Source organism: Jatropha curcas, chromosome 1 (assembly GCF_041381405.1).
Source record: "Jatropha curcas cultivar XTBG-Jc1 chromosome 1, XTBG_Jcur_1.0, whole genome shotgun sequence".
Classification (NCBI taxonomy): Eukaryota; Viridiplantae; Streptophyta; class Magnoliopsida; order Malpighiales; family Euphorbiaceae; genus Jatropha; species Jatropha curcas.
In genome coordinates this window covers 14,768,902-14,793,541 of record NC_143151.1, presented here as the reverse complement: position 1 = coordinate 14,793,541, position 24,640 = coordinate 14,768,902, and the positions used below count along the sequence as shown (strand labels likewise).

At 29.4% G+C, this 24,640-nt stretch overlaps 1 protein-coding gene and 1 long non-coding RNA gene across 2 annotated transcripts; one reads left to right on the top strand and one right to left on the bottom strand.

The window, feature by feature from the left end:
* The first annotated feature begins 3,521 nt into the window (after positions 1-3,521).
* On the top strand, positions 3,522-6,566 carry LOC105647894 (uncharacterized). The gene is made up of 3 exons (XR_001047554.4): positions 3,522-5,105; positions 5,210-5,247; positions 6,360-6,566. It is a non-coding gene; the product is annotated as an uncharacterized LOC105647894 (long non-coding RNA).
* A 6,965-nt stretch (positions 6,567-13,531) lies between these two features.
* LHW (transcription factor-like protein) lies at positions 13,532-22,178 on the bottom strand. The gene is made up of 10 exons (XM_012234116.4): positions 21,417-22,178; positions 20,330-20,548; positions 20,150-20,231; positions 19,916-19,957; positions 19,773-19,832; positions 16,720-18,561; positions 16,507-16,608; positions 16,142-16,282; positions 15,945-16,070; positions 13,532-14,228 (listed from the first exon to the last, which is right to left on the bottom strand). Exons 1-10 carry the CDS (start codon positions 21,509-21,511, stop codon positions 14,049-14,051), a joined length of 2,889 nt encoding a protein of 962 aa, XP_012089506.1. The 5' UTR covers positions 21,512-22,178; the 3' UTR covers positions 13,532-14,048.
* Positions 22,179-24,640: the final 2,462 nt, after the last annotated feature.

Here is a 24,640-nt window from a genome sequence, read left to right as displayed (position 1 = left end):
AAAAGGATATGCATTAATTTGTTTATGTAAGAGAATTTAAGTTATTACGATAATAATAAACAAAGACTGTTCAAATAATAACTTGTTAACAAAAAAAAATGTATTTATTATTTTATAATAGCATGTTACTTATTAATTATAAGGTAATGAAAAATAATCACTATTTATCTTTACTTAATTACTCTAATTTATCTTCTCTTGCATATTCACTCTATTTCCTTCCATCGTTTTTCTTTATTTTATTATTTTTTTAAAAAAATTTCATTTTTATATGTCCTTTAAATTATTTAAAATTATTATTCCTTCCTTTTTTTAATGTTTCATAAAAATATATTTAAATATTTAATTAACAATAGAAAAGAAATCAGATAGTATAAAAACAATTGCAAAGAAGATATTAAACAAAATCTATTAAAAATAATAGTCCCCCCATTTTTTTTATTTACAGGAAACAGAAAAAGCTCTTGGATTGAGAAAGTTCGTTTATTTAAGTTTTCTTTCTAAAATGCTCTTCATTTCATCATTAATTATGGGAACCACAAAAGGCAGTTCCAAAAAGTGCATTTATTGCCTAGTTATATCATTTGGACATCACCTCCAACCTTTTTTATTAACTATTTCTGACTTTATTAGAACAGTGACGTTTTACATAATATTGACTTTATTAGAATGGGGACATTTTACATAATATGTACATAAAAATAAAAATAAAAATTGGAGCCAAATTAAAGGCCAAATCTTTGAACTTATTCATTGAAGGCCACAAATTTCCAAGATTTTCGACGAAAATAAAGAAGGAAAAACTTAAATTTTGGCTCTAACTTGTTTAAACTTGATAATTTTTCAATTCAAATTCAAAACTAAAAGCAAAATTTGGTTTCTCCAAATTTAAATGAAATTCAGAAAGTAGTACCCAAATGCAATACATTGCAGCCAAAATGAAATAGAATTTGAAGCCAAATTTTTTGAGTTTACAATTAGACTTCTCGATTTCTAAACCTTGGCCATATATAAATAAAATCACAATTAATTATCTGATTCAAGAAAAATCTATTCCACCATATCCAGAAATAGCCATTACTTTGCATCCTCTATATTTGAATCCTATACACTCCTGCACCTATAAAAACAAAACGTGGCTGTTTTCAAAATTTAACTTAGCATAATACATATCAATTCCTGACATCAATAGTTGTGGCCAAATTTACAATGAAAAGTTAGATATATATTCATTAAACATAAAAATAAGAGCTAACTTTGTATTTATATGGCCAATTTTATAAAGACAATCACTTGTACTATAAAACGAAATGAAAAAGTGAGTTGATAATTAAAACACGTATGCATTAAATGCTGAGAATATTTGTGTCTGTCACTTTTCTTAATTGTTGAGCTTGAGACTTAATATATATATATATATATATATATATATATATATATATATATATATATATATATATATATATATATATTAAGGGCTTTCTAGTCTTTTAAACTTGGCTTGCATCCCAAAGAAACTATTTAGAGTAACTTTCTCTATATAAAAAATACGCTCAAAAAGAAAATTATAAAACACTAAAAGAGGATGAGGGTGAGAACTATTCACTTTTGCACCCCTTAGGCCACACAGGTTTATGTAGTTATGTTGTGGTATTTTTGTTGAAAGTGCTTTGTGGATAGGTTGGTTAGCACGCTAGGTTTGTAAGTTAGGGGCGTGGGTTCGAGACTGTCATGACCCAAACTATGGACTGGACTGGCACTAGGGCCTAGTAAGCTTAAGACCCCAAGGTCGGTAGTAAATCTGATTTACGAAAACCCATTTCTTTCAAAAACTGACTCTAGAAACAATAAACCCATATTTTGACATTATTCAATTAATCTGTTAAATTATTTCTCTGGCTCAGCTTCAACATTTCAATTAATTCATAGCTCGGGCCTATATTTCATATACCATCCACGTCATCCATAATGTTGGTAAATTAGGCCAATTGTACTTTTAGAGAGTCAATTAGAAAATTCTATAGGTTTATTAAACAACACACTAATAACTTGTACATGATAAATTGCAATACATGACTCCCTGACTACGGAGCTCAATAAGTATATGTGAATACATTTTTATACATAATACTGTATATTCAAATATTATCAAAAATTGGTAATTATTACTATAACTCTAGAGAAGGAACCAGAGCTTATCTAAACCAACATAGTATCTATCTCTTGGAAAAAACTTAAGGCATGAGTTTCATAAACTCAGTGAATAATAACAAATAATGCATAACCCAAACAGTTATGCAATATGCTTTTCAACTTTATATAGTGAGCATTTATTCAATCAAGCACATGATACATCATTAACCACCACAATGATATCACATTCAAACAATCACATCTAATAGAGATTGCTCAGTGGCATCATTACTTTCTCATTTCACAAGAAATCCGTTAATCATGTTTCACGATAAAGGAGCACGTCCCTTTATCGGGGCACGAGGAGTCCATCACCATTACGGACCCGTAAATATAAGCAGAGGAGTCGATTCCCCATACAGCCAACTGGTCTATTCCTCACTTGACCAGTCCTCACATTGTTTTTCCATTCTCTTCTTCCTTTACATTACCATCAGGAGGTCATACTATGGTTTTGTGTCTTAACCCACTTCATTCCAATTCCACACGCAAACAAAGTATACTATTATCACATTATAAATAATCCAAACAATTCATTCAATATAATAAATCATATCGATAATTAATATGCAGCAAATGAATGTGATCATGGGTATATGATTATATACCATTTGTATGGTTGTAACGTTATATTTATATGGTGGATAACGATAATAATAATTATATTTCAATGATATTATATTAATATATGAAGATAAGAGCTGAGCACTGAATATATTTAGATAATATAGGGTGAATGATGCATGTATACATGTAATAGTATGCTCCATTTATTATTACTCACAGTGATAAAAAAAAGAGCAAGTCTTCATTTGGATTTTGACTAGCAAGAGCAGTAGACAAACTCGAATGATATAGATCAAACACAATAAAAAGAAAAGACAGCATTAAACAAATTACTTTCCTTAAATAAGAAATTAAAGAATCAATCTAAATCTTATCGATATTTCTAGCAGCATTCCTCCTAAGATAGGACCTTTCCACTTGTCTAAATATTATCCACTTAAATATACTTATCAATCATTTCTCATATAGCCCATTTATCGTGCAATCAATAATTCCAACATCCAATAATAAATTTGTAATCAACTTTTAATTTATAAATTAAAATAACCTTTAATCTAATTTCAATAAATCCTTATGCATATCTGCTTTTATCTCAATATAATTTACTTTCTTAACTAGTTACCAAACAACTATCTCCAATGCATAACAGTTCTTTATTTAATTATCTTTATTCGAAACATAATATTCTTCGGTGAAATTCGGGACCGGCTATTAAAACTAATATTTCTTTGAGCTTATCATTTTAATTCAAATATTATACTTTTGATTTCCAAAATAATTCAATTACACTTCTACTTCTTCCTCCTCTAATTATTTTAATCAAAACTATTTTAATCCAATAGCAATAATTTTTAAACTTGAAATTATACATTAAATTTAACAAACTAAATCTTAAATTATAACGATTAAAAATCGGATTTCAGATTCAAGCTCAGTGGGCAATTTCTCAAGTTTCTGCGGGGTCTCGCTCGAGACTTAGTGGCCGATCGTCGGACCGCCGCTGGTGCCGCCATCCGCAGTGGCCAAAAAGTCATGATGCTTACAATCGAGCACCCTTCACATCGTTTGGCTCGAATTTCACTAAGGAATCCATTTCTGGTGTTGGTTGAGCGAGATCAACCTTCTAATTGGCCGGAGCGGGCTCAACAGAAGCTTAGAGCCACCATTCATGATGGTTTTACAAATCAGCCACGAACTTCACAATTTTCAGAGGATAATACTCGTAGGGAGGAAAGAAATCAATCGATACCCATCCTCAACACCGGAACTGCCAGAAACGGCGTGAAATCACCGGAGAGATGAAGGAGAGCGTTGAAGGCGGAGTTGTTCGATCAGAGACAAGATCGCAACTCCTCTGCTTACTGCGTTCACCGAAAATGAAAATAGAGATGAAGGAGAAGCGGGGGAGTGGTGGCGGCATGAAGGAAGTCTGCCGGACCTGTCTCAGGTGACTGGAAAACAGAGAGAGAGAGAGAGAGGAGTTGAGCGGCGCTGGAATGAAAAAGAAGAAGAGAAAGAAAAGAAAAGGAGGCAAAAAGATATTTCTAGGGTTCTTTAGGCTGATTTGGTTCAATTCGAATCGATTGAGTCCAAATCAATGATTTAGTTTGATTTTCATTTGATTTAAAAGTTTTCTTCGAATTTAAGGATTTTAAATTAGTTTATGCGTCTAATTTAATAATAATAAAATATTTTATTTATTAAATTGCATTGGTTGAAATTCACAATTAAAATTTTAAATGAAAAATCTTTAAAATTGAATTTTCGGTTATTTCAGGGACTGAGTGCTGGGGTTTTCGGCTGTTTTTTTCTTCGTTTTTGGCTGTGTGCGACGTGTGGAACAGCTGGTTGAATGCATATCAACCAGCTGTTTTCTATTTTATTTTTTTGACTCTTTTTTCTTATTTTTCTCTTTCTTTCTTTTCCTCTCTTTTCTTTTTGTTTTCTTTTCTTCTCTTACCGCCTTCTCTTCTTCTCTTTTCTTTTCTTTTCTTCTTTTTTTCTGCAATTCTTTTCTTTTTCTGCGATTTATGTTCTTCTGTTTCGTTTGATTCCTTTTCTTCTTTGTATTTTATTTTTGTTTTTGTTTTCTTGCTTGTGATTTTTTCCCTTATTGATTTAGGATTTCTTTACTTTTCTCAGTGCTGTCTCTTCTTCTCCCTTTTTTTTTCCCTGCGATTCGTGATTTCTTCCACTGCGTTTGATTTTTTTTTTTTTCTTTTTCTCGATTCTCTTTTCTTTGTTTGCGTTTTGGTTTTGTCTCTTTCGTTGATCGCAATTTTTTGTTTATTTGTTTCTTTCTTTTTTTTATTTTTTTCTTGCGATTCTATGATATTTGGGTAAAGGTAAGGTTTGGTTTTTTATTCATTTATTTCTTTTGGTCTGAAATTGAGGGTTACGTTAATTGTGTTTTGGATTTTTTTTTTTTTTATTTTCTTTGATATTGTAGTGAAGTCGTATGGTGCTGAGGTAGAATGAACGATGGAGGTATAATTTTTTAAAACTTAACCTATGATTTTTTTTTTAAGTGTTTTGGTTGCTGTGAATTTGTGATTAGTTATAGAATTTTTAAATTTGGAGATTTAGGATTTTTTTTGCTGCTATTTATGAATGGGTTGTATTTTTTTGCTTTTATGGAGCTGTGATTAGTTGTAGGATTTTTAAATTTAGAGATTTAGGGTTTCTTTATTGCTGTTTATGAATAGGTTGTGATTTTTTTTTGCTTTTTAATTTAATTTGCTAGATTCCTGAGGTTAATTATTTGTATTAGTTGTAGAATCTTTCATATTTTTTTGGTTCATTTTTTTCTATTCCTTTTGTTGTTTTCCTGCGACTCTGTGATATTTGGGTAAGTTTTGGCTTTTTGTTAATTTATTTCTTGTCATTCTATTGATGTTGTGGTTGGTTTTTAAGTGATTTCTTGATATTGATTTCAAATTAGAAGAGGAAAAGATAATTGGAAAAGTTGTTAGGCAAAAAGAGGATCCGATATTAGTTATTTAGCCAATTTTAGGGTGTTGAGGTACAATATTTTGTTTATTTTTCAAGTGATGTATATAATTGTTGCAAATTTAGTTGTTTTTAATTACAATGACATGAATTTTGTTGATGTTTTGGTTAGTGTTTAAATGATTTCTTGATATTGATTTCAAATTAGAAGAGTAAAAGAGGATTGGAAAAGTTATTAGGTAAAAAGAGGACTTGATAGTAGTTATTTAGCCTATTTTAGAATGTTGGGGTACAATGCAATTTTTGATAAGAAGGACGCTATTCATATCTACTAATGGCCCATTTAGTAAATTGGCTTTTCATGGCAAATAAACAAATTACAAAAAAAAAAAATAATAATAATAGTTGCAATTTAGTCCACCTTTATAAATATTTGTAAGTGCATCGATGTTCTATTTTATTCGCTTTTTTTCTTCCTTTTTTATTTTATTTTCTTTCTTTTTTCTATTATTTTGTTGCCTTCTGTTTGTATTTTCCTTGCTCAATTTTCCTTTCTATTTTTTTTTATTTCTTAGGTAATGTATGTAATTATTGCTAATTTAGTTGTTTTCTTTGCTCACTTTCTGTAATTGTTTTGGTCAATGTTTCAGTGATTTTTTTGATGCTGATTTGAAATTTGGAGAGGAAAAGGGATTGGAAAAGTTTTTAGGAAAAAAAAAAAAAGGACCTGGTAATAGTTATTGTTAGGAAGTGAAATGTTCCTCTGTTTTGATTTTTTATTTAATTTTTTATGTACTAAAATGTAATCACTCAAGATGTCAATTTTTTTTTTTTATTACATGTGGTCAGTTCTTATACATAGCTATAAATGTATTTACTGTAAATAAATAAATAAATAAATAAATATATATATATATATATAGGATGTTGAGATAGAAACTAATAGTCCATTTAGAAAATTGGCCAAATGCAGATTCAGAATGTTGGGACATAATGGAATTCTTGATAAAAAAAATGCTGTCACGACCTAAAATTATGGGCTGAACCGGTATTAGAGCCTAGATAAGTTTAGGGTTCTTGAGGGCCGTAGTAAGCCTAAACTATAAAGTCCATACTCGACAAACGGTTTGTAGGAACAATAAGCCTATATTCTTAGTTTAACTTCAACATCTCAAATTAATTTATAGTTCGGCCTTATTTATAGTAAACTTGATAGTTGGTTTTATTATATTAAACTAACAATTAAAATTTAATATAACAAAATCAACAATATATAATATAATAAACGTGTAAAATTCATTTAATGTTCTAATCAAATCAAAAGATTCACAAAATAATTGAAACCATTATTTTGATTTATTAAATGTTTGTAAATAATTGATTTCAACAATTTAAAACTATTACGTTTTTTCCAATTCAATGCCCAAGAATTGATACCAATCCAAGCTAAACCAAAATTTAAAATGCCACTAACTATTTCCTAAAATATCATCATCAATTAAATAACTATTTAACAATATCAGAACAGCATCCTACAATGTATAAAAAGGGAAGTTAACAATTCCGTACACAGAAGCAAAAAACATATAATCATAAGATAAAACAGGTGAGTCATGATAAGACTTGCATGGATGCAAGTAAATTAATATTTTGATAAAACCCACAAAATTAAAATTTTAAAAAGTAGCATTATTAAGTAGCATAGAGAGTGAAAGCTTAACCAATTCCCATGCAAGGAAAATTTGACAACCTAGTACTAATTACAACGTTTCAAAAGCTTGGCGGTGCCCTACAATATAGGTTAATTAAGCTTATTTAATTGAAATTATAAGAAATATAATTAAAAACAATTCTATTAATTTGTAAATAGAGAGAGTAAGATTATATTTTCACAAATAGAAGACATGATTGGAAACTCTAAATTAACAAAAGCTTGATAATAATTTTTGATAGTCAAAAGCAAAAATTCTTAATTAGAATGTTATTAAAGAACAAATTTCTAATTAGAATGGAATTAAATTATAACATTGATATAATAAAAATAATAAATTAATATCGTAATAAAATTAAAAGTATTAATTAGAATATGATTAAATTACCTTTATTGCCAATAAAATATTAATAAAATTAAAAGTTTTCTAATAACAATAAGACTAAATTATTCTTAATAATATTTTTAATCAATTAGAGTATATAGGGGCTTTTTAGGAACCCAATGTTCTCCTTTGTACTTTTATATATATAGTTTTTTTTTATGACGTGTGTTGCACGTCGACTATGAAATTATATTCTCATTTTTTATACTTGTTCAATTTTTTATTTATATAATATTAAAATATAAATTCTTATTTAGATTGAGTGGTTAAAATATATTACACTTTATAAATACAGTAAATATTTTTTTGATTATATGTCAAGGTAATGAATCATACAATTTTTATTATACATTAGTTGTTTTCATTTTTTTTTAAAGAAAAATCAAATTGATTTATAAAAATAATCATACAGCTTCTATTATGAGCTTTATAATTAATTTACATTTTGTGTTAATAACTTTCACTATAATCTCTTGTAGTAAATAAATATATTTTAACAATAGAATAAGAAACCAATCTAATAAATCAAATTAAATATTTATAAATAATAATAAATTTTTATTTTTTTTTTTATTTTTTAAAATTAAAATCATGAAATCATTTAAAAAATTATTAATAAAATTATATTCTTTAATAGAAATAGGGTTTTTGAATTAGAATTATATAAGATATCAATATAACTAATCAAATTCGAGATGTTTGAAAATAATAATTTTTTATTTTATTTTTTAGCCAACCAAATTAGAGTGTAATTTTTAATTAAAGAAATTTAACCATACATTTTTCAAATCAAAATTTAAATCATCTAGATATATTTATTTAAAATAAATTCAAAAAAAAATGTAAAAGTTTTGAAATGCCTCATATTTACACATAGTATTTAAAATAATAATATTGAAGCTAAATTATGAATTATTATAATAATAAATCATTAAAAATTATTCAATTACTATTAATAATTTACATAATGATATCATGAGATAAAATATAATTAGATATAATAAGATACTAATAGCAAATATTTAAAATTTTAAATACTTAATTATCTATATATATTTCTATTAAAAAAAAAGTCAAAACAACATCCAATAAAAGTATAGAAATGTTATATATATATTTAGGTTAAAATTTTTTAATTGGCTAAGACTAAAGTTATTTTTAGATATCTTAAATTTTAGAAGAACAATATCGGCAGTCACATTATTCCTCCTCATTCTCACTTTTATATATAATATTAGTCTTTTTATAACATGCGTTGCACATTGACTATATTCGTTATTCATACTCGTTAAATTCTTTATGTCATTGTTCACTTTTACTTATTATTTATACTAATTTTTATTTTTTATATTAAATATTAATTATAATTTTTATTTTATATTATTTAAATTTTTATTATATCGCCATTTATCTAAAATTCATTATAACTTGTATATGTATAGTTCTATAATATCACCTGATAAATACGTTTATTTATATATATATATATATATATATATATATATATATATAAAATAAATATTATATATATTGTTAAATTAATATTTTTAACTGTTGATCATCCTATACACATATGTTAAATTTATTTAAAATAAATTTTTAAAAATAAAAGTTTATAATTTTAAAAGGCTTAATTATATATATTCTATTTGAAAATTTATTTTTTAAAAAATATATCCAATCAAATTATATAAATATAAAAAAAAATAATATTATAAAAGAATTTAATTTTTTTTTATTCTCTCCTAAATAGAATGTTTTAAATTATAATAAAAATAATAATCAAATATTTAAAAATATATTGTAGTTTTTTTTTATGACATACATTGCACATTTCTGTTGCATGTATTTGTTGCTCGTTTAATACTCGTAGTTTATACTTATTTATTTTCATATACAATATTAATTATTTATTATAATTTCTCTCTTATATTGTGTTTATCTTTTTAATATTAGAACTTCATCTTTTTTATTGTGGATGCATAAATAGTTAAAAATAAGTTAAATATTTTAATCAAATTAAATCTACCTGAGTTTATGTAATTTATATTTAAAATCATTGATTTTAATAATTTGTATACCTTTTAAGTTCAAAAATTATTTATAAAGTTTATCAATTTTTAAAAAATTAATTCAAATATAATCAATTTAATAAATAAAAAATTTGAATTCTAGTGAACTTTTGCTTATATCAAATATAAAAAATATGTGAATTTATATATAAATTATATAGAATTCATTTAGACCAAATAAGATTCAAATAAAATCGTTGATATTTCATAAAACTTAAGAATAATTACAAGAACTCTAATTTTTTACATGTTTGACCAAATAAGAAAATCATTATATAGGATATTGTAAAGAAGATTTGATTCACAATCTTTAATCAACTGGTTTTATTTAATAAAATGAGAAATAACTTTTGAAATTAATTTTAGATAACTGGGCATATACGATCGCCTTATTTTGAAACCACACTGAACTAAATCAAAATTAAAGTAAATTTTGAAAATGAAAAAAAGTCTCAAATTAAATATAGTTTAAAATCTAATTAGTTCAATCGATTTTACGTGTACTTTTAGGTTGGCTAATTTAAGTGTTTTACTAAAAACAAAGACCAAAAAAAAAAAAAAGTTTATCTATGCAAAGTAAAAACCGACCTAAATCAGTTTTACCCGATGTTTTAATATCCTTAAAATTAGAAAATACCCCTAAAATTGCAAAGCGATATAAGTTCTCTTTTTTTAGAAAATCTTACACCATTAATTAATATAATATTCAATTAATTAATCTAATAATAATTTTTTTTGTACATATTGAATAACTCCAACTAAGTGTAAAATAGGCAAAATATATTGTATAATTCCTTTTTACTTACTATTTATCATTTTCTCTCTCTCTCTTCTTCGTTATCTGATATAGATAAACAATTTAAACGTGTGTATATATATTTTACATAAATATATTCAAGAGAAAATTAAAAGAAATATCAAATTTTACATAAACTATTATATCAATTAAATATTTATTATTCTTATTATTATAAAAGATTTGTTTACCTTTATTACTATAATCTTATTATTTCTAAGAGATTATAAAAGAAAAATATCTCATATTCTTTTCTATAATAAAAAAAAATATTAGGTACCTATTTTTCATCTTTGATAATCATCTATAAGAAAAAAGTGAAGGGAAAATTAATTAAATATTCTCAAATACACTACTTTATCATGAAATTTTTTTTCCATAGAAAGAACTAAAAAAAAAATTTAAATATCAGAATATTTATATCTAATATAATTTCAAAAGTTTATATTTAAAATTTATTCTATTTGAAAATTTATTTTTAAAATATATCCAATCAAATCATACAAACATAAAGAAAAAAAAATAATATTTATAAAAAATATTTTTAAAATTATGTGATCCATTAAATATTTATTATTCTTATTATTATGTGAGATATTTTTACCTTTATTGCCATAATCCGATTATTTCTAACAGTATTACAAAAGAAAATATCACATATTCTTTCTATAATAAAAAATATTAGGTAATTATTTTGATAATCGTCTATAAAAAAAAAGAAAGTGAATGAAAAAATTAATTAAACATTCTCATATACACCACTTTATCATGAAATTATTTTATTTTTTCCATAGAAAGAACTAAAAGGAAATTGAATATCAAAATATTTATATGTAATATAATTTCAAAATTTTATATTTAAAAATTTATTCTATTATTCTTAAAAAATATATCAAATCAAATCATACAAACATAAAGAAAAAATATTCATAAAAAATTATTTTTTCTATTTTTATCTCCCTCCTAAATAAAAAAAATTTAAATTATAATCAAAAAAAATAAAATAATAATAATTTAAAAAATAAAAATAAAATTTTCAAATGCCTCATATCATATATACTTATTAAAAAATAAATTTAAAAAATAAAACTTAAAAAAATTTAAATGCTTAATTATCTATATTTATTTATTTAAAAAATAATTTTTACAAATTATATCCAATCAACTAATAAACTTTATATATATATATATATATATATATATATATATATATATTACATAAACTATTAAATCAATTAAATATATATTAATATTATTATTGTATAAAATTTTCACCTTTATTGCCATAATTGTGATTATTTCTAAGAGTATTATAAAAGAAAAAATATCACATATTATTTTCTATAATTAAAAAAAAAGAAAAACTATTAGATTACTATTTTATTTTAGATAATCATCTGAAGAAAAAAATTAATTAAATATTTTCATGTATACTACTTTGTCATGAAATTATATTATTTTTTACATAGAAAGAACTAAAAAAAATAAATATCAAAATATTTATAAGTAATATGATTTCAAAAATTTATATTAATAATTTTTTTTCTATTTGAAAATTTAATTTTAAAAAATATATCCGATCAAATCATTCAAACATAAAGAAAAAAAATATTAATAAGAAAAATACATTTTTCTATTATTATCTCCCTCCTAAATAAAATACTTTAAATTATAATCAAAATGAAATCAAATAAATTATAAATTTGAAAAATAAAATATAACAATTTTCAAATTCTCATTATAATTTATATTTATTAAAAAATAAATTATATTCAATGAATTAATAAACTGTAATTTTTTAGTTAGCCATCATTAAAGGTATTTTAGAACATTTTAAATTTCATTAAGAGTGATATAAGTGATTCCATTATTTCCCCCCTCATTCCCACTTTTATATAGTATAGATTATAGATATAGACTACTCTTTTTATGACATGCGTTGCACTTTGACTATATTCTTTATTCGTTTTCATTCAGTTTTTTATATTATTGTTCACTTTTACTTATTATTTATACTCATTTTTATTTTAAATATTAAATATTTATTTTTATTTTATACTATTTGATTTTTTATAATGTTAAATCAATTTCAATTGAGATTACTGTGAATATAACGTTAATTAATAAAACAGTAGTGTGTATATACACACTTGTCAAAATTCATTTATATTGGCATGTATCTAAAATTTATTTATTTATATCATCATTTATTTAAAATTTATTATAACTGTATATGTACAATTTTATATACATAACTTTCAATATATATAGATATATAGATATAGCAATAAAATATTATATATAAAATTGAAATTTTCAATTGTTGATTTACTTAAAAATAAATTTTAAAAAGTACAAAATTTAAAATTTTAAAAGACTTAATTATACATATTCTATTTAAAAAGTTATTTTTAAAAATATATATCCAATCAAATTATATAAAATATTTAAATTATAATAAAAATAGAATCAAATATTTTAAAAATAAAATATAAAAATTTTCAAATGTCTCATTATATAATTTATTAAAAAATAAAATTTAAAATTTTGAAATACTTAATTGTCTATATATTTTTATTTTAAAAAATAATTTTAATAAATTATATACAAAACTAATAAAATCTAATTTTCTAATTGGTTAAGACATAATTTTCGCATATTCAAATTCCATTAAAAACACTCTGGGATATCTCAATATTCCCCACATTTATATATAGTATGAGATAGATATAAATAGATAGGCAAATTTTTTTTGCGCATTTTTTATTTATCATAATTCCAGAATTATTGAACCCTTGTTCAAATTCCCCCAATTCAAAGGTAAAAAGCAACTTAGAAAACCATGAGAGCGAAGGCAATTTGATAAATACCACGGCAATAGCAATAACACGTCTTCCTAATTGCAAAACGCATTTCGACAGTCATAAAGTACTTGTAACAGAGGTAAAAAGAAAAGAACACATTGACCTGCCAAAAAAAAGGAAAAGACAGCTCCTTCATTCCCCTATACATTTGAGAAACGCAAAACCCCAAACTATTATGCAACCCTAAAGAGTATCTCATTGACTAAAAAAGACATTTCTAGGATCTTAGCTGTCTACAATTAACAAAGCATGCACTTTATGAGCTGTCATCTCTGGCTAACTTTCTCCCCTAATCTTCTACCACTAGAATACGATGTTGAGAGTTCTTGAGGAGCTTTAGCTACCTAATGAATCTCCCTTGCAAAGTAAGGTCAGCCATAATCTAATCTTTTGGCTACCTGATGATATGTTAGCGAACAGCTAGAACCGACCGGAATCCATGTTAGTCATGGCAAGCGAAAAAGGGCTCGCTCTTAACATATGCAGACCAGAGATAGTTTTAGCCGGCAACTCACTGCAAACTATTAGGCCTACCAGTTGCAGGTATAGATGTAGCTTGGGGGAACGAATGATGCACTATCATATTGTTCTCCAATGCAGCAGCTGATGTTGCACCACCCCCCTTCACAGTTTGCTCCAAAAGGCGAACGAGAGACATAAATACCTCCATCCTCGTTACATCCCTGTTTGCCTGTTATCATATTTCAGGTACAACTTAGTTTAGACAACACAAGGTAGCAAGGAGGTGCATTTTTAACTGCACTATTTGAAATGTTTACAGAATAGGAGGAACAGACAACCAATCGATGCAATAAGAATAACAGCGATACATAAACATTAATAATTTTGAATATAATGTGTAAGACATAGAAAATCTGGTAATGATTTATTAACTACATTTGTTTGTTACCCATCATTTACAAGAAAGTGTGACAGCTCATTATGTGTCACTTTTTATACTATCAGAGCATAGAATTAGAAAGTCCTAATACGCGGAACTAGCATCCAAAAGATACATCAAAGCACTACAAATATCCAACTTCAGATAAAAACTGCCTTCAGTATTCATTTAACTTTCAGATGATGCAGATATCGTTGACCTTGCAAATGCATGTGTTTTCATTCATTGATTAGATCAATGAATCTAGACAAGGTTCATGAATCTGGATAAAAACAATACTTGAGTGTGGATTTGGAATACTTGTGAGTTCTAAATTACATTCACGAGTCTAATTAATTATAGATTCAGATAATTTAACTAAAATCATGTCCAAACCACAACCCCCCCAACCCCTGGGGGCCCAATCTGAAAACCCATCAGACCGACAAATCAATTTTCTTGACTTCCTTGCACTAGCTTGCAACAAATAAATCATAAAATTGGAAAAGAAAAATCATAAGCACATGAAAAATTCAATCTAACAAGGAGATATCACAAAACCACAACAAAAAATGGATTTAAAGTGGCTGATAGCATAATGCAACGGAGCAAATTGTGAAGACAACAGTTACTGTCAATGGAGCTACCTTAGGCTTTTATTTAATACATTGATCAAAAAGTGAAGAAAAAAATGTACAAACTTCAGATAGAATGGTGGATAAATTGTAAGTAGTCATGAATGATGTCAACAAGCAGGTTAGCACATTAGAAATTTTCAAGCCATTGAGGTGTTGAACTTTCATCAAAGAAAGGTCCACCAAGAAGAAAAGCATGTCTATTATTAATATATTATAAAGTTCTATGCTTGGCTTATGCTCAAGACATCATATTCTTTATAATACTATCTAATTATTAATGCAGAATATTGTAAAATCCTTACTACCTATTCATTAAAAAGTATAAAGAAAGAAATATGAAAGGTCAAATTAATCCTTCCACCAAATAGTCAATTCCATTATTTGGTCAAGCAACAAGTCTCTGGATCCATAAATTATTCTTTGACTTCAGCATAAAAGAAAATCCATACAAGGTTTAATAATTATCCAGTTGTCTTGAGAATTAATAAATCTTATAAGCTACATTAACATTGAAACGAAAAGTGTCTAGTTAACTAGATCGAGGTGATTCTTGTACCTAATGAGTATTCACTAGTCAATTTTGGTAATTAACTATAAGCTTCAGAAACTTCATTCTATAACTACCAAGACCCACAGAAGTCACTCCATGAACAATTTCAGCACTGTTCACGAAGACCTTAACCACCTCAGGTTTGTATCATTCTTAAACATACATCGTGTATCAAGAGATAGTATCAATGGCAAAATTATTTATTTCTTAAAACTGCAATACAAGCTGCAGCTGCTGGTAAGAGTAGTCCAAGAAGGTGACCAACACCCCATCAGCCATGAAGATTATTTAGGAATAGCAGTCTATTATAGCTTTAAACATTTCAGTCTAGAAAATTACCTCTACTGCAAAAAGTGCCCAAATCTTATCATTCCGAGCTTCCATCACCCCCTTCAAGATTGTTAACCCCAATCCCCTGATTAAATCAGCTATTTCAAGAAAGAAACCCCTTTCTTCACAGAGCATCTGTCAAATGGAAATATGATCAAATACGAAATTAAGACTAAAAGCTCCAACTATACTATCGATCTCACTACCTCCACAAGCATCTGTCGAGGTGGGTTCAGATCCTCAACAATGATAGGACAGACCATTGATTGAGACCCAACTTCAAATGCCCATGTTGCCCCTCCTTCAAAATTGTCCTTCAAAAGGAGACCACCTTCCTTGTTGAGTATCTGCACATTCAGAAAATAATAGAATCAAGCAACTATAGTATCAAGCATGAAATGGTCTAAACACCAACCAAGACTAGAAAATACTATAATTAGCTAACTTTAATGAAGAATTCTAGATTCATTTCAGCCTTGGCTGTATTTAACATTATCAGATATGCCAAACATGTTGATACCAAAGAACATGAAGATAAAGATAGGATAAAAACAAAAAATGGTATCCATACCTTAGACTCCCCTGTCTGTTTTAGCTTGTCTGCATGTTTTGTCACACTTTGCAAGAAAAGCATATGTTTGATGGTCCGTTCAAGTAAAGCATCTATACTACACTGTTACAGCAAATAATGAATGAAACAACATTGTGAGCATCAATGGAGCACCATATGAGAGAGGGAAAAAAAAGAATGATGCATGGCTAAATAATCAAAGAAATATCCTACTTTTGCTCCATTTGGTACAATTTCTCTCAACTCTTTCACCCTATCTTGGATCATCTGACGATCTTTTGGCCTGGGTCTGGGATTCTCTCCAGGTTTAAGTCTTTTGCGATTTGGTTTGTTCATTTCATCATTTTTCTTGGAATATGCAGTTGAAACACTACTATCACGCCTCATATTATGTCCAATCCATGAACTCAATTGGGATCTGTAAATGGAAGTGATTTGAGAACAAGTTCCCATTTCATCCTTGCTACATCCAGACCTGATAGAGCCAGATGCCACGGTTCCGGATTTTTCCAAAGACTTGGGAAGGTCAAAAGACTCCTTTTTAACCTGATCAGACAGGTGAACCAGGCTATGCGAGGGAGAACCACCAGGAACAGAAGAGCTACTGACCTTCGTCAACGTTGTCTTACAAGAGACAATATCATTTGGGCTCTGCTTGGAAGCAGAGTGAGCCCTGGATACCACAGCATCTAAAAGATGATCAGTACCCACACCAGAGAAAATACTGCTGTCGGATGTACATTGAAAAACTGAAAAAACATCAGAGCTGGCTTCATGCACATTGATAAAGGTTGAAGCATCTTTTCCCATATGCGAATTGGCGGATGACACATCTGCAAGCAAACTATCCCACTTGCTATTGAGTAATTGCTTTTTAAAATCCACACCCAGAATATCATACAAATCATCCGCAGATGGAGGTTGAGCGCATGAATCCTCAAACTCAACATTTGCAATAACTAAATCCTGACTTCCAGTTGCACGTTTAAGGCAATCAGGAATGGAACCAGGGATCTTTCCATCCAAAGAAATGTGTATATCCGGCTGAGATGGTTGGATGTTAAGTGCTTGAATCAAATCATCATCCGTTTTTCCTTCCTTCGCAATTGATTGACTTTTAGCATGCTTCCCATCTCTGGAATGGTAACTGTGACAAAACCCTTCAGAAAGCATGACACTATTACCTAATTGATGTACCAGAGTGGATAAAGGAACATCTTCACTCCTTGATGAATCAATACTTTGAAGCCCAACTCCAGCCACCTGGGTGGAAGCATCAGCAACATCAATTGATTTTTGTGGACTCACAAGAGGTGATGGCATTGTAAGCCTCGTCTGACTACTTGACCCTTTATGTAACTCTCTCCCGTATGTCAAAGCACCTCCATGAGAATTGACAATTAGGCTTCCATGTGTTCTCATTTGAGGTGTGATAAAGCTATCCAATCCATTTCTATTGTCAATAAGATGATTTTGTGGACTAACATCTGAAAGAACATGCTGTTCCAATAATGTCAGAATGCTATTATTGGCATCGAATTGACCAATAACAGATTGGTGTCCAAACGCAGGCCTTGAATCAAATGAAGCAGCATGCTGGTTCAACCATGCATCTGGATTTGATCGGATCACCTCAACTCCAACAGTTCCATTCTCTTGTTGGCCTCCAAATGAATCATCCTGTCTAATAGCCTTCATTTTTGTTTCACAAGAGTTAGGAGAATAGTCGGTCAGATTTGGGGCATGAATTTTTGAAGCAGTAGATTGTCGATTATCCTGAATCTGTCCAATTTGAGAATAAGAAGGTTGAGCAATTCTGGAAGATCGGAACGAGATACTCTGCTGGTTGTAGCTGTTGGAAAATAAACTGGAATTTGGCACTTTATTTCCAGACAAATGAGAAAAAGAATCAGGCACTTTAAAAGTAACCGGCACCCCAATTCTTTCTGTACATTCTTTAGCTGCAATGTTGTCAGACAGAAGAGCCCCAGGGACACATCCTAGTTGCAGGATTGAACTCTTCACATTATTCACAAATCCCATATTCTCCACCATCTGAATCAGCAACAAGTATAATATATAAATATATGGAACCTGCGATCTACGTATTGCCCCAACTTGAAGAACAAATTAAGCAAGAAATAGAATGTTGAAAATCAAGGCATGCTATTCTTTTATTGTTTACACAGAATAATCTAGAAAAATCTCTGTTCCTGAAGAACTTCCACAGGAGCTAACATTGATTGCTGTGATACAAAGGCTTTCAGACCTTTATTGGGCTAATAAAAAATACTGAAACCAAAAACTTAAAAAAAGAAAAAAGAAAAAAGAAAAAAGAAAAAAGAAAACAAAAAACACTCAGAAATCAGGCTAACCAGTCCAATGGTTTCGGTTCATATATTTAAAAATCAGCAGTGTCAGTAACCAATCTGTGTGTGTGTGTGTTTTAGACTTAAAGGATAAATGAATTATCTACAGTCCGCATTGGTATTGGTTAACCAGTCTAATGGTTTATCTACATCTTCATAGAAATACCTTGTTCACTTGTGGTTTGGTAATTAAGAGATAATAGTTTTTATTTTATTAGCATAAATTAAGTGAATTTTGATTGCATTTTCATATTATTGGCTAATGAAAGTTGTGCTTACTTAATATTGACAAATGAATCAAAAGTATCATATTTATCACTTAAACAAATTAAAAAATTTGAACTCTCATTTTCAATGGTTAAAAATCGAAAAAACATTTAAACAGTCCAATTTTACCTTTTATAGCAACAGTTTAATCAATCGACATGGTATTTTAGAGTGGATGAAATTATTTAACTTAGACTAGGTCCTAAAAGACCAATGATCCACGTAAAATCCTAATAACAATAGAAATATGCTACTTTTAGTTTATGCAGGAAAAAAAAAAATCATTCCTGCATTTTCTTCAACAAATTGAATTTTGAATAACCAGATGAATTCACTGGGTCAAACATAGCCCCAGAAGAAATGCTTTTAACGGACAATGCCAATGCAACAAGATGAGTATAATCACCCACAAAGAAAAACAATAAAATCCTGAAAATTGAAATGTGTTACAGTTCACTCTAATTATTTCCTATTTCAAATTCGAATTCATAGATAAGTAATTGATATAAAAGCACATCTTACAAAAGGATTTTGAAAATTAGCATAAGAAAATGAATAAAAAAATTCCAAATATGAGAATAACATAGAGTTCAAAAAAACATAATATAATTGATTGAGAGAAGCACTTACAGTCAAGGAAGAGCCAAGCTGAACCACACCATGAGGGGAAACGGGAATAACTGCAATTGTCTGCAAACCAAATACATAGTATTTTCAAGAAACAGAAAGTTAACTATCACAGAAGAATGCAGAGCTAGGGATAGCTAGCAAACCTGCATGCCAGCTGAAAATTGCTGATGTATCTCAGTAAAAACCTAAAAGCATCCACAAACTTAAAAGTTATATCATGTTAAACAACAAAGAATAGAATAAACCCACATCATGAGTAATTTCATTAAGGTTTCTGCGCATTTAAAACATCGACCATATTATTTGGAACAAAGGAAATTGGTTATGGTATCTTATTATTTAGAATTCTCCCCGCAGAGAAAAGTCATCTACCATACCTCTGGTGGATGAACATCTCCATTGTAATTGTTTGCAAGGATCCATTCATGATTTCCTGTAAATGCAGCTCGCCCTACTATTCTGGAAAATAACAAAATCAAGTAATTCAAAAATTTGAGTAGAACAAGGAAAACCATTTAAAGTTTAAAATTTATAATTAATCATAGAAGGAATCATACCCTTGACCTACAACATTAACTTGATTATTCATCATCATTTTGTTAATAAGCAGATGCACTGCCTCTCCAGTTTGAACATTGGGCTGTGAGAAGTGAATATCAGAAGCCTGGTGCCCTTCACATTCTCCAAAGGGCAACTCAGGATTTTCAATGCCAGAAGTTCGTGGGGGAAGAGAACTTAACTTTGATTCAAAGTGACATTCTTCCCAAATTAACAACCTGAGATTTACGACCAAATTGTAAGACAGACTACTTCAAATACCTCATTTATTTAAAAAAAAAAAAAAGAAAAAAAAACTAAAAAATAATATTTGAATCCCATTGTTCTTTTCCTTTTCTTTTTTAAATTTTACCACATCATTTCACAAACAAACGGACGAAAGAAAAATACAAGTTATCAGCAGAATCATCAATTGCAATGAATTTTTCTGATTTTTAAAAGGAAAAAACCGAATCTAACAAACTATGACAAAGTCTGTAACAACAATCGGTTGAATACAGAAAGGGTTAGTCAAACTAATACAAATCAACTTTTACTAAGATTCTTAAAGACAAAACAGAATAAACCAAAACACAAGGTTCCAAAATAAGTATCAGATTACGAATCATCTATTATACAGCAGTTGCCAATCGGACTTTAACACATCAATCAATACCGAGACAAATGGGAAAAAGGACAAAGAAATACATATAACTAAAGTAATGTTTTCCTTATGGAAATTTTTGAAAAACAAAATAAAAATAAATAAAAAAACACCACCCTAGATCCACTCTGTTTGGTCGCCGAGATAATATAGGTAAACAAAAAATTTTAAATTTCTCACTACGGAGGGGAAAAATCCAATACATCAAAACAAAGGAAGAATTATTATTACATCATATTCCTAATTATTACTTTTCTACGATCTTTTTCCTCCATTTTCTTGTCAATCAAACATCCACGTGCCAGGAATCCAAAATATGCATTCAGGTATGAAATTAATACTAACAAAAGCCTAACATAACAAGACTCAGAATCTCACTTAATTTTCTACCACTGTCCTAGAAACCAAATAGGGGACCGAAACCAGAGAAAGCTACAACTTACTTAGGATTCTGGTAGCCGATCTTCCAAAACACTGCATAGCACCACTGGTTGGCACCACAGAGTGTCCTTAAAACTTCTCTCAACAAAAAACCCATAACTACAACTCTTATGCTCTCACTTAACTGAGCCTTCAAAACCAATTAAATAAGTACCAGAACAAAGAACAAGAACAACAACCGGAAGTAATCACTTGAAAAGTGACCTAGAAAAGGTCAGCCAGTTGCAGTGGTGTAAACAGCAAACAAGCAAACAAATAACTCTTATCTTCCTCTGACAGCAACGAAGGCAGGCTAACTTCCGCGACACGATCCTCTTCCCGCCTGCTTCGTCCTCAGTCCACCGCACCTCTTCCTCTTCGGATCCAAGTTCCCAGATATCATTCTCCAGCAACCCATCCCCGACACAAACAGTTAAAAAAAAAAAAAAGGAAAAAAGATTAAATATAGAACTTTTCCGAAAGCGACGTCTTCTAAATTATACCACAAGCTTCGAGCTTAAAAGTGGCTCTGATTTGCTCCATTTGGAAGCAGACGCAGAAACTGAAAGTAAATGAAGATGAAGAAAAATTAGATAAACTTGGCGGAAAGAGACGACAAAGAGGTTTCTAACTTTCTTTCTTTTATTTTATTTGTTTGAAGGTGTCGCCTTCTTTGATCCAGTGGAGGGGTTGGTAAAGAAGCAGTATTCAGTTTCAGGTTTTCTCTCTCTATCTCTCTGATAATATTCGCTCTCTCTTTTGATGGCAACTGGTAAGTGGGTAGTGTTTGATAAAAGCGCTCCATATTAAACAGGAGGGTAAGGTTAGGAAACAGGTCTGCATTTTGAGATAAACTACGGAGAATTGCCACTAAAAGTGTAATAGACAATGGGCAGCCAATTGCAAAATTTGAACTGTACCAATTATCAAATCCGTTTAAATTTAAAAGAAAAAAAAAAAAGTCTCCTAAATTATAACAATATTAATATATGCCTCATTCAACTTTTTCTTTTTTTTTTTTTTTGAATAATAATGGAAATTTCATTAATCATCCAGCCTCAAAGCTTATTCAATACAAAAGGGTGGAATAACCAACTTCTCCACCTGTCACAGAATAAGACGCTCTAGCTAAGACATGAGCAACCTTATTAGCAGACCGACGAACAAAAGAGATGTTTACATTCACAATCTCAGAAATAAGATTCTTACAATCTAACACTAGAGAACCAAGTGCGGAATCATCCTCATATAAAGGGTCAGACAAAGCCTGCACACAAATTTGAGAGTCTGATTCAATAATCACATTGGACCAACTCCTCCTTTTAATCCAACTTAATGCTTCCCTGATGGCTAAGGCTTCAGCAATTAAAGGTTCAAAGCTTCCAATCACCCTTTTTTGTAAAGAGCCAATAAAGTCACCTTGGGGTCCACGAACCACCAAGCCAAGACCCACACTATTATTGACAAATATTGCAGCATCTACGTTACATTTCACCATACCAGTAGCAGGTTTCGACCAACACACTGCCAAATAATTTGCTGGGCCCAGGTTGCTGACCCCCTTAGCTAATAGCCAATCATGCAGCACCCTTCTTGCATAAGAGACGACTTGAATTGAGCTCCTAGACCTGCCATGCCAAACTACTTGGTTCCTTTGTTCCCAGATTGCCCATAACAGCATAAGAACAAATTGGAATTCTTCAACCTTTATCATTTTTAACATTTCATACAGCCACTTGGTTAGATTCAAAGCCTCAGAGTCAACGAAACCAACACCAAGAACCTGCCAACAACACTTGGCAAAATTGCAATCAACTAAAACATGTTTTACCGATTCGCCTCCCCCATTACAAAACACACAGATATTGGAAATCGCTACCCTTCGTATCTGCAGATTTTCTTTGCATGGAATAGCAGAGTTGCAGGCCCTCCAGACCAAGTTCTGAACTTTCGGAGGGACTCTTATTTTCCAAAATCGAGACCACATCATCTTGAGCTCTTCTTGTGCTGCATTCAAATTTAATTGCGTTTGAACTCTATAAAGGCTTTTAACAGAAAAATGCCCCTTCCTCTCAAGCTTCCAAAACCAACCATCATTCTGCTGTACCTGGGATAATGGGATTGCCAACCATCCTTCAAGAACTGGAACACTTGTTTTTTTATTGATTCCCACTTTTGAAGGCAGGCCCAAGTAATATCTCAAGTCTTGTTTCTCTTCTACCCCAAGAGCTGCACATACATTTGTTCTAACCTGTTCTGACGTATTCTTCGAAAAACAAACAGAAGACTTGGTGAAATTAATGCCTTAACCCAAGCAGTTCCTCATTCATCTCATTTGTGACACAAGAAGGGATAACATCCAACACCTGCTCCAAATTCCCAGGAGATGCATTAAACAATTGCGAAAAATGATCAAGCAGTAAAGAAGAAAGGCCAGAATTCTTTTCCCTCCATACTCCCAAAGAATCCTGCAACTTCGTAATTTGATTCTTCTTAAATCTCATAGTTGCCATAGCAAGAAAAAAACTAGAGTTTGTATCACCTTCCTTCAGCCAAAATACCTTAGCTCTTTGCTTCCATTGTATTTCTCTATCGTTTAATAAAGACTGGAAACGATGTTTAGCCTCTTCAAACTGTTGAATGTCAGCTGAAAACCTGGACCCTCGAAGCAGCCTCATTTTTGTGCGACAAGCTTGGAGTTCCTGTTTATGCAGATTGCTTAACTCCCTCCCCCAAACTAATAGGTCTTTCGAGCAGAGTTTTAATTTATCCAATAAATTTCTAGCTCCAGATTCATGCCAGATCCTTTCCACCAACTCACGACAACTGGGTTCTCTAAGCCAGGAGTTTTCAAACAGAAAAAGCCTAGGGCCTTTGTGAGGAATAATAGTGCGTACCTCTAACCAAATCGGAAGATGATCTGATGAAGTACAGTCTAAAATGTGTCCCTTCGCAAGTGGAAATAATCTACGCCAAGCAGAATTAGTTAAGATTCGATCTAGTTTTGATTCTACTAGCCTTCTAGAGTTTCTACCATGTTCCCAGGTAAAAGGGTAACCATCCATTGGAAAATCAATGAGACCAGAATCCTCTACTGCTGAACGAAATCCATGGATTAAACTAGCAGGTTGCCTTCTTCCTCCCCTCTTCTCAGCAACTGCTAAGATATCATTAAAATCCCCTAAAATAACCCAAGGCAAATCATTAATCACAGATAGTTGTCGAAGCAGCTGCCATGACTCATTAT